The sequence below is a fragment of the Carex rostrata genome, chromosome 4, assembly GCF_964058835.1.
Source record: "Carex rostrata chromosome 4, lpCarRost1.2, whole genome shotgun sequence".
Classification (NCBI taxonomy): domain Eukaryota; kingdom Viridiplantae; phylum Streptophyta; class Magnoliopsida; order Poales; family Cyperaceae; genus Carex; species Carex rostrata.
In genome coordinates, this window is record NC_135921.1 from 5,223,401 (window position 1) to 5,236,481 (window position 13,081).

Genomic DNA, 13,081 nt, shown 5'->3' on the forward strand with positions numbered 1-13,081 from the left:
AGAAATAGTACATTATATTTTTGATTGATAGAAAGATCGGTACAATTTTTACCGATCTTAAAAATCAAAAGTTTGGAACGGTAAGCATTATACCGATCCAAACTTAGTTTTTTTTTTATCTGATGTATAGATAGAAGGAATTCTTATATTAGATCTTTAGTAAAATATAGAAAGTTTTTCAGAAAGTAGATGAAATGTTCTATTATAAATAGATTTTAAGATACTCTATCTAATTTTTGTAATTTTTTTTTATATTTTATTAGAAAAATTTTGAATGAAAAAAAATACAAACTGATTTTAGATCGGTAGAATTCCTATCTATTCAAACCTTATAATTTTTAAAATCAGCAGAAATCATACAGTTCTTTCTACCAATTTTTCTCAATCTTTCTTTATTCCTCATTTTTCAGTTTTTTAGCTTGTACGGGCACGTCGTTGAACCAGACGTCAACACGACACAGCCGCTCATAATTGGAGAAGATTCCAAGGGCATATAAGAAAAATCACCAAGCTTTAGCAAAGCAAGTTTTTGTCTTCTTTTCCAAGCCCGATCGCGATCGGCCTAACATTAGTTACTCGTCTCTCTCTCTCTCTGGAAAAACCTCTTTAGCGTACTCTTCTCGCCGCCATTTCTTACCTAAACCCCTCCACTTTTCAGTTTTCACAATTCATCAGACTCGACTCTTTTACCCATCAATGGCGGGGCGGTACGACAGCAACCCCTTCGCGGAAGACGAGGTTAATCCATTCGCGGTAAGTCAAGTCTTTCTTTCTGGATCTGTGTTGCGGGGCGTTTTGATTTGTTTAGATCTGATAGAAAGGATGTTGGTAGATCCGAAACAGTTGAGTTAGATCTTTTGGGTTGTTTCGCTTTACTGAGATCTGAACAGTGAAGGAGTTGGATCATTGAGTTTTGAACTCATCCGGAAGTTTTTGTCGATTGAATCAGAGATACTTGAATGTTTCCTACTGTCATTTTCATTTAGATCCGGATTTACTGATTTTTCTCCATGAAAGTCTGTTAAGCTAATAGAAATTAAGCATTTCTACGAGGTGGCTTTCGTGATTTGAATTGTACTGGGGCATAGTTTGAACCTAGTACTGAAGATCTATAACTTATATATAGTAGAAATCACATGATTCTATAAAGTTTGCACTAATATCATTAGAACAACTTACAACGGGGTCTGGTTTTATGAATGATTTGTAGGAACCAAATGTCAAATGATAACTGGTGACTTTGTGTTGGTAGGGTGTGTTGGTGGGGGGATGTCGAGGGGTGGGGAGGTGTTCTAATTATAGTCTACAGTATACTTATATGAATATTATTATCTGTTTAGTACAAGCAAGCTCTATAAAGACAGGAAGTTATGTACCTAAGCACTATAATTAGATTAATAATTCTAAATAAGCATGAATTGATAAGCATAAAAAGAAATGGTGCAACTGGTAAGATGCTGGGAATGCTAATGTTACTGTCATTACCACATGATTTAAAAATTATCATAAACTGCTTTTAGTTCACAAGCTTGGTTTCCTCAATCTTTTGCTGTTATTCTTCTTTCTTCAAATAATTTCAGTTCCATGTCATATATATTCCTTGAAGTTCCGAAATCCCTATGCATTATTTATTGCTATGCAGAGACTAACAGTGATAGAAAAGGGCAGTTTAAGTATCTTTTGGAGTATGCTTGGTACTCTGTTTGGCTGTCAGTGTTTGTTCTCTATTTGGTAATTATGTTTATTTTGGCGTATTTTTTAGCAGAATACTGGGAGCGTAGCACCTGCTTCCAACTCAAGACTCTCACCTCTACCTCCGGAACCAGCTGATTTCTACAATACTGTTGAGATACCTCTTGATTCAAATTCCAAGGTAAGCTGTTATGTGTTTCTATTCTTTTGACTTTTTGATCGAATTAATTTGGATTGCTTATATAGCTCGTGTTTTCAATTTTTTATTATTTATTTTTAGGATCTGAAGAAAAAAGAAAAGGAACTCCAAGCTAAGGAGGCTGAATTAAACAAAAGAGAAAAGGTATTCTCAGCATTTTTGTTTCCTTAAAAAATCAGCAGTTCAAATTTATTGAAATTTCTATTGTCATTTGTTAGGAACTCAAACGGAAAGAAGAGGCAGCTGCACAAGGTATCATTTCCTCCTCACTTTCTTTCTTTTTGTTCTTTGCTTAATCAGCATAATGCCTTTTGTTAATGGTAGAAGCTTAGAAATTGAAAATGTGATGTACGTTACTTAGATTAATAATATTTTTACTATCCAATATTATAGTTATGCTGATGAGTGAGGCTAGGTACTATGCAAAGTGCGAATTGGTCCGTACTATGGATCAATATCTCTGTTTTCAAAGTCCAAACAGTCTATCTGAACTGTTCAACATGATTTCTATATGAAAATGCACTTTCTTTCTAGATAGGTAGAAAATCACTTGATCTAAAAATTCTAGGCCATTCAAAAATAGTGAATTTTCACCTATCTAAAAAATAGTAAAAAATTCTAAGAAATGTAAAATTTAGTATGCAAGTAAATTTTCATATGGAGATTATGTTGAATTGTTCAGATCGATTATTTGAACTTTGGGTACGAAGATGATATTGATCTGTAGTATGGACCAATCTGCGCTTTGCATAGTGTACCATAGCCTCACTCTATGCTGATTAGTAATTTGTCATTTAAGAACCCCTCATTGTATACTCTGCTTAAGAATATACACATGACATCATTTTTTTACATAAAGACCTTGTTTGGGACTAAAGGCTTGGTTGTTGTTGTTGTTGCCTTGTTGTATATACTGCTTAAGAAGATGAAGATTATATCGCATCTGTAACACCAGATGCTCTTGATGTAATCTAATTAACATAACAATTCTTTCTTTGGCAGCTGGGATAGTATTGGAAGAGAAGAATTGGCCGCCTTTTTTTCCTATTATACATCATGACATTACAAATGAAATTCCTATCCATTCCCAAAGGATGCAATACTTAGCATTTGCTTCTTATCTTGGTACACGTTCTTTCTTATCAGACCCCTGTTTCTTATATCCTTTTCATTTTCTCTATTGATCATATTACTTCCATTGTTGTATAGTATTGGTTATAATAGTTTTTAAAATGGAAAAAGGCACAGTTGCTAAATTAGTTTGTTGTTGTTTCTATTTGTAAAAGATTCACTAAATCAGGAGCCTATTGAAATTTTTTTTTCCCATGGTTTTAAATTTATGCTTTGTGAAGGAGCAAAATTATAATTATTTAATGGTATTATACCAGTATCAGAATAAGCTAGCAAGCTGTTGTTAGTATCTTGAAATTATCTGCTGTTTATTATGAATATAACAAATGTTAGGTGTTATTTGCAAATAAGTAATATCGGATGTTGTTTGCAAAATATGTTCTATAATCTAATGTTTAATTCCTTTTATATTAATGTTTTTTTTTTTGTAATACAGGAGTGGTTGCATGCCTTTTCTGGAACATAATTGCAGTTTCTGCTGCTTGGATCAAGGGAGAAGGTGTGCTTTTCTTTTGCACATACCAATTACATGTGTTGTTTATTTTTATAAAATTAATTCCTGTAACATTTGATGTAACTTGTTGCATTTTTAGGTGTAAAGATATGGTTTATGGCCATTATATACTTTTTAGCTGGTGTACCTGGTGGATATGTGCTGTGGTATCGCCCTCTTTACAATGCTATGAGGTTGGTAACTTCTTTACAATTCATCTAAAAATTGTTTAAATTCATCAAAATATTCATAGTGTCTTTCATTAAGCATTCTGAATTTCTTATGTAATTGATATTCCATTTTTTTTTTCTCATGTCACAGGACTGAGAGTGCACTGAAATTCAGTTGGTTCTTTCTGTTCTACGCTGTAAGCATTTCACTCACCTTTTAAATATCAAAGCTGGTAATGTTTCTGAAGTTTTAAAATTATTAATTTTCTAATGCAACTTTGCAGATACACATAGCTTTTGTCGTGTATGCAGCAGTGGCTCCTCCAATTTTCTTCAAGGGAAAATCTCTCACGTAAGCTTGCTTCTTACACCTGCAAATTTCAATTTGTCAAGTGTAGCCATGTAAAATGAGCAATGTCATGTTTAACTCCTACTTGATGTAGGATACCGTAAAATGTAAGAAATATCATGTATAGTGCTACAAAAACAAATATAGTATACTACAGTCTCCCTTCTTGAAAATAGTTGACTCAACTCTTTGCTAGTGAAGTTATTAATTAATTTTTCTAAGATTTATTTATGAAAAAAGGAGAAGGAATAGCTGAGACTGAAAGTGTTAATCTCTGTTATTAAATTCTTGTTTTGTATATTAAGCTACACAATAGTACAATAAACACAATCCATAATTTCAGAGGATCTTATTAAGTTTCATCTAATCTTAAATTATTTCACTTTTCTTACTCTCGTTAACAGAGGAATATTACCAGCAATAGATGTCATCAGTAACCATATTATAGTTGGGGTAAGTTCCGTTACCTTAAGTTAATCTTTCATCTGCTAATAATAATAATTATTTGATTTATTTATGCATTCTTTGCTTTCTTAACAGATTTTCTACTTCATTGGGTTCGGTTTCTTTTGCATCGAGTCTTTGCTTAGCATATGGGTCATTCAGGTACCATTTTCCTCCCTTTTGATTATTTTTCTTTTTCAATTTGCAATATATTTTATTTTATTTTCTTGCAATCAACCCAACTTTTTATGTCAGTAGTTAAATGTTTCTTAATATGTTTGCAACTAGATCCTAAGCATTAGTTTATTGATGTGATATATAATTAAAATATCAGGGTGATATATAAGTGTATTTTGCCAAAAATGTAAATGTTTAGTGTCAATTTTTCCTTTAGAATATTTCTCTTGTGCAATATATCTATTTTGACTAGAAGTTATGTTCTAATTTTGTAATGTAATTGCACATGCAGCAAGTATACATGTATTTTAGAGGAAGTGGGAAGGCAGCTGAGATGCGTCGCGAGGCTGCTCGTGGCGCCATGCGAGCGGCTTTCTAATTCTTTTCTACTTAACGGGCTCGACCAAAAATATCACGCTTTTTAAGGGCTTAACTGAATTTTTTTGTTCTAGAGATTGTGATTTATATGTTATATTTGTCAGTTCCATTAGTGGGGGTCTTTTATAATTATAGAGATAGATTTGTATAGTTTTGCTTTCTTGGAGAGTTGGGGTGTTCCAATTTTATTTGTGTTGTGCATGTCTTGTTCTATGCTCTCATTTATGTTCATGCCTATGTGGGTTCGATAAATTGTGTTACATCATATACTGTGTGCAATGGTGCTAATTTAAATTGAAGTTGGGAATCCTCTTTTTTTTTTATTCAAAACCCGTAGGTATCTTTCATTAAAAACTGAAGCAGCAGTCTACATAGGGGTGTAAACGGATTGGATATTATCTGATCTTTAACAGAAATTTCTAATTTTTTTTTTGTATTAAAATATTATAAATGTTGAATATATTTCTTTGAAAATAGATGAAATACAATATAATTTGATTTATTAGAAAGACTGCAACAAATAACTCGGATCAATATTTTTCAGGCCGAATTTTTCGCGGCTGTAAGAAAAATTAATATATTTCTTTGTGTTATTGGAAAAAAATAAAAATGCTTAGATTCTGAGTTATTGATCCCGGTTCAAAAGTCACTTCTAGGTAATCTAGAAAATATTGTGATCCATCTAGTACATTTAATTAATAAAAAATTGTTTCTATTTTGAGAATTCTTTTTGAAAAACAATCATTAAATAAATTAAAGTTTTTGTTTTTTTTCAAAAATAGATACAACTTTTTATAAATTAAATGTCCTAGAAAGATCACAATATTTTCTGGATTACATAGAAGTGACTTTTGAACCGGGATCAATAACTCAGAATCTAAGCATTTTTGTTTTTTCCAATAACACATAAAGAAATATATTAATTTTTCTTACAGCCGTGAAAAATCCGGCCTGAAAAATATTGATCCGGGTTATTTGTTGCAGTCTTTCTAATAAATCAAATTATATTGTATGTCATTTATATTCAAAGAAATATATTCAACATTTCTAATATTTTAATACAAAAAAAAATTAGAAATTTCTGTTAAAAAAAAAAAAAAAAAAAAAAATACACCGATCCACAGGATCGGTGGAGGGCTATTTTGTTTTGATTTTCTGATTTTCTGTGACATTCTGCGGCAAGAGAATGGTGGAGTGATAAATGGGCTGCACTGATCCTAGGGATCGGTGTAGGATGTGTTTTTTTTGCTCCACCGATCCTAGGGATTGGTGGAGGCTAGTTTTCGAAAATTCCAACAGTCTGGGCTTGTTCTATTAAATTATTTCAATGTAATTCTATTTAAAAAAAAAATCCCCATCCCGCCCCTTTTATTCTTTGCTCAAAAACAAAATATGTTAGGGGCTAAGCTACAAAAATTCCTCCATGCTTCTAACAAACCTTGCACCATACCAGTATCTTCCAAAGTGCTGATTTTTACTGGTACGAGACTATCCTTGCACTCCCCATGCTAATCTCCATCTACTGCTAGTATTTTTACTGGTAAAGAACAAATCCTTTACGTGTATACTGATTGTATTGGTTATTAGTACTGTAGACGTTAAACACGGTAAGGATTTTGAAAAAGAGTAGTTTTAACTTCACATATGGCATGAATCATATGCAATGCAATTTTGATTCTACAGCCTGTGTGCTGCATGAAGTTAAAACTGCTCCGTTAAAATCTTTACCTGTTAAACACCCTGATCATATTTTCCAGTGATCCAGCGCATCTGGCCACAAACAGGCCTTTTACCACTTGCACAGAGAATCCAGTGGCTGTAGGTTCAACTTTGGATGGCGCACCCTTTTTTCTTGTTAGTTTTTATTTTTATTATAGTAGAAAAGAAATATTCATTTCAGCGTTAAATTGCGAAATTCGATTTTAGTTCCCCTGCCTCCTGTGTGTTTGGTTCATCGGCTTTTAAATGCTTTAATTTTATGTGAAATCCTCTTGTGGTCGGTGATTTTAAGGATTTACCCTTGTGTCTTAAATGGTAACTGGTCAATTACTGACAAGGCCGTTGGATTAGCATATTATAAATATATCACAAGAACTAACCAAATCCTTGATGAGTTGATAGAGGTACTCTTCTTTAAATGTCGACCTATGCATACAAATTAAGTTATATTATTTATATAAATGGAAAATAATTGCAAAATCTTCTTTTGAACTATGATGATCTATGGTGAGGTTGAAAGCAAAAAACTATATAATTAAGTTATGTAGCAAAAATATATCAATTGATCCAAAACATTTTAAATTACACCTCATTATTAATCCAATTCTAATACCCAGAAAAAAAAAAACCTATATATCAGTACATACATCAACTCAATTTATATATATATAAAAAAAAAGATTGCTCAAACAAATAGACAAAAAAAATTGCAAGTTAAGATAACTTAAAAACCCTTGTTTGAGGTGCAAATAAATTAGACACCAATCCTAGAATTATCTCTTCCAAAAAACAGAGTGGTGGCCCAGTTTGCAGCCACATAAATTCTGTTCCTCCAGCTGTATGTACGTGTCAGGTATGCGGTTCGCCACATCAGCCAGCCCAAAAATCCAGCATGCGATAACCCATCAGAATCCTACAAAATTAGGTTATAAAATGATTATTACGCAATAATATAACATAAGGAACGATCTGAGAGTAGACCTGTTCATAAGTCATAGCATATTTCCTTAAGAATTTTTTAAGAAATTAAAGAAAAAAAAAATGTACCTTATTCTGTTTGAGATCAACCAAAGCTTTGTAGCGACCGACAGATGCCATGCTGCCCAAATGATGATACTCAAACGGTTTTCCTAAATTGACATCCTCCGACTGATTTGCCTTTCCACCTCTCTGTTTTGCCATTGTTGCAAACACAGTTGCTAGGTACTTCCCTTGTCTCTCTGCCACCTATACAGGTTCATGAATTATATATACCAATTGCTGGTTAATTATAATTATGAAGAGTGAGGATATTGGTACTATGCATAGCTCAGATTGGTCCATACTATGGATTAATACTTTTATTTTTAAAGTTTAAATAGTCGATCTGAACCGTTCAACATGATTTTCCATATGAAAATGTACTGCTAAACTAGATTTTACATTTTTTTTAGAATTTTTTACTAGTTTTTTAAGATTGGTAGACAATCACTACTTTTCAATGGTCTATAATTTTTAGATCAAGTGATTTTACACCAATCTAAAAAATAGTAAAATAATATAATATTTGATCTACGAGTATATTTTCATATAGAGATAATATTGAACGGTTCAGATCGATTGTTTGGACTTTGAAAATAAAAATATTGATCCATAGTACGGACCAATATGCGCTATGAATAGCACCATAGTCTCATTAAAAAATGAAACAAATAAGATGATATATAATTTGTTTAAAAGAACTAAGAATTAGAGGAAACAATTAAGAGACAAACCTGAGCAAGTGCAGGAAGGACTTCCTTGCCAGTATGTTCAAGATATCCAGCACAATCTCCAAGGGCAAATACGTCTTGTACCGATGGAACGCGTAACCACTCGTCAACTCCAATTCTATATGTACATAATCAGAAGGAAAAAAATGATGAGAAAACCAGATAGTACTGGTAAGTCTTTTCTGAAAGTAAATAATTCTTTTTCATTATTTTTTTCAAGTTGTTTAACAAACCTTCCACGAGATTTCGGAAGATCGAGCTTGTTTACAAATTTAGACGGGCCTACACCTGTTGACCACACCAGTAGACCGTATGGTATTTCAGTCCCATCTTTTAGCAGTATTTTCTCCTTTTGCACTTCTTGCACTATTCCTTTCACAATGTTGACACCACTCTGTTGCATAAGAGAAATCAGAATCATCCTTGAAAGCATATAATTGAAAAGTGCATGAAAGAACAATATAATTATACATCCAAAGTATAATTGGAGTATTAATTAAGTACCTTAGCCAAGTGATTAGTTGCATACTGCCTCAATTTTGGGTCAAATGGTCCCAGCAACTCATTTCCCTGCTCGAGAGTAGAACAATTAAATATCGTCCGAGCTCCTCATATGTTCGAAATAACAATAAGAGAAATGAGAAGATATATACCTCAATAAGGGTGATCTTGATATGATCTTTTGCATGTGTGTACCTCTGGCGCACATCATGCATTATGAAATCACTCAATTCACCAGTGAACTCAACACCGGTAGGGCCTCCACCAACGACTACGCAATGTAAAAGATGCCTCTTCTCTTCTACCGATATGCCTATGGATCCATGTAAAATTTAAAATATAAGAAACATATGTATATTTTGCCCTTTCAAACATGAGGAGATTGCATTAATCATCATTATTCCTTTTTAAAATTTTAATTTGTAACAAAAGGCAACAAATGTATATTTACCGGGATGATCAGAGAGCATGAGATTCAATAGGAGCTTTTGACGAATTTTCTGAGCATGATACACTTCGCGCAAGAAAGTGGCATGTTCATATACACCTTTTATGTTAAATGTCATCGGTTCAGCACCAACAGAAATTACCAACTTATCATAGGCTACTTTGAACTCGTACGGTTCGTAAGGCAATCCGTCATTAGTAACCACCGTACAATACACCTATTTTTAAAATAAAATTAGTGAAAGTTCAAAGATCTTTCATCACTCATCCTTTTTGTTTTTCAATTCTCTTTGTAAAAGAGCTCATACCTCATGCTTATCGGAGTCAATAGCGGTGCAATTGGCAAGAAAAAAGTGTGATCCAGGTGACTTTGCTAGAGCATCTTGAATCCGACTAACAGGCTCAGATACCGACCGAAATTCGAGCGTACCAACACAAGTTGAAGCCAACAAAGGGGTGAAAACCATATGATTTCTTGGAGAAATACAAACAACATCATATATTTTAGTGTCAATATCCTTCAAAAAACGGCATGCACCCCAACCGGTTCCGAGCACAACCACACGTGGCTTCTCGAATCCCTTAGTTGGACCAAGCTCAGGCATTACTCTTTCTGTCTCTGGTTCGGAATCATAGTCCAGTGCTGCTTGTGCAGAGGGATGCTGGAATTGCGTGGTGTTACCTATTCCCCTTGATTGGAATATGATATTCTTGGAGTAATTTTGAATAGAGGTTTTGTTGCAGCTCGATACCAAGGTGAAAAGTTGAACCTGCCGTGCGTTGTTCGAAACTGATTGGCCAGTACGGGAAACAATTTGGGGGGTTTCGGTTGATAATTTAGAAAAGGATTGTGACAAGGAAGAACCCCTTGCAATTCTAGACAATGCCATGGTTGAAATAACGATTCTTCTTTTCACCTGTATTACAAAAAATAGAGTCAAAATCTAGGAATGAACAATAAGCAAACATGATACTGGTAAAAACTTATTCAGGACAAGTGCTTGTACATAATTCAAAATACTCAATATACACAAGAAATTTCATGAGATACGTACCTCAGAATATACTTTTACAACAAGAAATTTCATGAGATAGTTTTATTACTTTATATATTGAAAAGTCTTGTAAAGTCATTTCAAAAAAAGAAAAGAAAAAGAAAAATCTTATCAAGTATATATGTCAAAGATAGGTAATAAAAAGAATTATAAGGTAAATATTAGAAAGTTGAAAGTTATACAGCCACCCCAAATTCACAGGAATACATGCATCCTAGATTTTAGTATATTACCATATTTATTTTCCCTTATAAATAATGAAATTAAGGAAATAATGAATACTATTCATTCTATTATCATATTTCATTTTCCCTTGGTAAATATGAAATTAAGGAAATAATGAATACTATTCATTGTATTACCATATTGATCAATGTTCAAGTTTAGGTAATAAAATGGAATATGCTTCCAAAAGGTATCTTTCCATAATTCGACCTCTCCACTGTTGGGTTGACCTGTTCAAAAATATTTCTATACCACCTGTATTCAGCAGAGGAAAGTGGAATACTTTCACTGACTGAGACGGATCTGGTATTGGAATAAACAAACTTCTTCGTCATTCAGTGCGATGTGGTCAAGCCGGTGTGAGACTCTACCTGGAAGTCCATACCAAACTATGGATTATGCGGTGAGGGAGGCTTTCCTAGTAAGAAGTCCCCCTACCTCAAAAACCATGCATGGTCCTAGAGTTGGTGGCTTGGTCTAATCTCCTACGGTTTATTCACCAGAGAGCAGTTCTCGCCCGCTACTTGTTTTCCCGGGCTCGAAAGTGATCAAAAAGTTTCCTTGACTTCAAAAGTAGTGCTCTTACGAATCATCAAGATCCGTCGGACTTCTGAAACTTTCTTGCCATTAGCCCGGGAGCTTTCTTTTCTTTTTTGTTTATATGTTTCCAACAGAATACATGTTTCAACTTAATTTTAATAGAAATTTCCAAAACCTATGACTCTTTGAAAGTGATACTTACAACAGGGGATTTTCTCAAGAAAATAATAAATAAATAAAAGGAGACAGCTACTTGCATAATCAACCTGACTAAACTGAGTTCTATAAAATAAAACAAAATCAAAGCAAGTTCTACCATGATCTTGTGCACAGCACAACACACACACACACACACACACACACACACAAAATATTTCAACCTTGCAAATAATTAATCAACATACAATCAAAAGATTCATGGTGTGAAATTATGAAAGAAAAATCTAGAAAGCAAAATAGAGAATGGAACATCGATAGTTCTATACAGACATTAAGCATACTTACATAACAAAAACAATAGAAATATTCGGATAAATGATGAAAAACAATGCATAGATTGTTATATAAAACCAACAATATAATACAAGGAGAAAAAAACTGGAAAGAATTAAGAGAGAACTCACTTAATGAAAAAGGGAACTCTAAGCGTTAGAACTTAGAACGGACTATTAATTCGTCTCGTTTGCTACAAGTCTCTCTGTTTGAGAATGCATGAGACTTGGGCCTTGGGTTATATATAGGCTATAGCACTCAGCCACTCACCTATCCTTTTCTGGGTACCATCTTCTCTGTTTACACCAAAATGGACAACTCCATTCTTTGTTGGTAATTTTCTCTCGTGTTCTAGATATATGTAAGTGAATATAATTAATAATTTATCTAATTCTTTTCTATATTTTTATGTGTCAAGTCATGTTCGTCTTGTTCGTCTTGTTTGGTATAAGGCCACCAAGTTCTTTTGATAATTGAACAAATATAAATCATGTTTAATGGTAAAATATGAATAATGTTTGTGTTAGAATATGATTGTATTTTAATTACATAATTAGGAGGTAGGATTTGTAAATTATTATCCAAATGATAATATTAAGAAACATGTTTCAACGCAAACTTCGTGTGATCATTTTTGATAATATATAGTATGTATTTCGTGTAATTACAACAATATGTTAATTTGGATCTTTTAGAGTTTTTTTGAAGTGGATAAAAATGAATTTGACATTGATGCACCTATTCGATTTGCGCTTTAATTTTTGACATTATCATTTTATGCATAATCTATACAAACATATATAGCTTACATATAATTAAAGAGTAATGAAATATAGTGTATATATGTTATATTGTTCAATATAAAATTTCAACTTCACAATAATTTTGAATTTAATGAAGGAAAACTTGCAAAAGAGAGGCTGCCCGGTAGAGGGAGTGTGTGTGATGTGCATAAATAATGCACTGGAATCAACATACCACTTATTTTGGGAGTGTACTGCGGCATGTGCGTTCTGGTGGGGTTTCTTGACATCAATCAACCTGCCAATCCCGGCGGGGAATGGAGCCACTGAAGAAATCTGGTGGGAACATAGAAAATCCTTGCAGGGAGCAATGAGAAAGACTTGGGATGAGGCGTGGTCACTGAGAGTTTGGACGTTATGGAAAGAGAGAAATCAAAGGATTTTCTCTCAAAAAAATAAACAGGTGCATAGGCTAATAGATGAAACGGTCCAAGAAATTACGCTATGGAAAAATAATCTCTAATAGGAGGTTAGGAGGGGGCAAAATGGCCACAAGGGACCATGCACGGTCCTTC

General features: G+C 33.3%; 2 protein-coding genes across 3 annotated transcripts; one reads left to right on the top strand and one right to left on the bottom strand.

Annotated features, from left to right (window-relative positions):
* The first annotated feature begins 421 nt into the window (after positions 1–421).
* Positions 422–5,339, top strand: SC3 (secretory carrier 3). Of its 2 annotated transcripts, none has more exons than XM_078300821.1 (12): positions 422–753; positions 1,763–1,873; positions 1,973–2,035; positions 2,110–2,143; positions 2,894–3,016; positions 3,459–3,521; positions 3,616–3,709; positions 3,837–3,882; positions 3,970–4,037; positions 4,439–4,487; positions 4,575–4,640; positions 4,948–5,339. In XM_078300821.1, exons 1-12 carry the CDS (start codon positions 697–699, stop codon positions 5,032–5,034), a joined length of 861 nt encoding a protein of 286 aa, XP_078156947.1. In that variant the 5' UTR covers positions 422–696; the 3' UTR covers positions 5,035–5,339. The 2 variants fall into 2 exon arrangements, with proteins under 2 accessions (XP_078156947.1, XP_078156948.1); XM_078300822.1 differs by having other exon boundaries at positions 560–753; positions 1,766–1,873.
* Positions 5,340–7,331: 1,992 nt separating this feature from the next.
* On the bottom strand, positions 7,332–11,975 carry LOC144552822 (internal alternative NAD(P)H-ubiquinone oxidoreductase A1, mitochondrial-like). The gene is made up of 9 exons (XM_078300823.1): positions 11,895–11,975; positions 9,760–10,368; positions 9,456–9,669; positions 9,157–9,317; positions 9,008–9,073; positions 8,737–8,897; positions 8,507–8,621; positions 7,800–7,979; positions 7,332–7,665 (listed from the first exon to the last, which is right to left on the bottom strand). Exons 2-9 carry the CDS (start codon positions 10,339–10,341, stop codon positions 7,507–7,509), a joined length of 1,638 nt encoding a protein of 545 aa, XP_078156949.1. The 5' UTR covers positions 10,342–10,368; positions 11,895–11,975; the 3' UTR covers positions 7,332–7,506.
* Between the last annotated feature and the right edge of the window lie 1,106 nt (positions 11,976–13,081).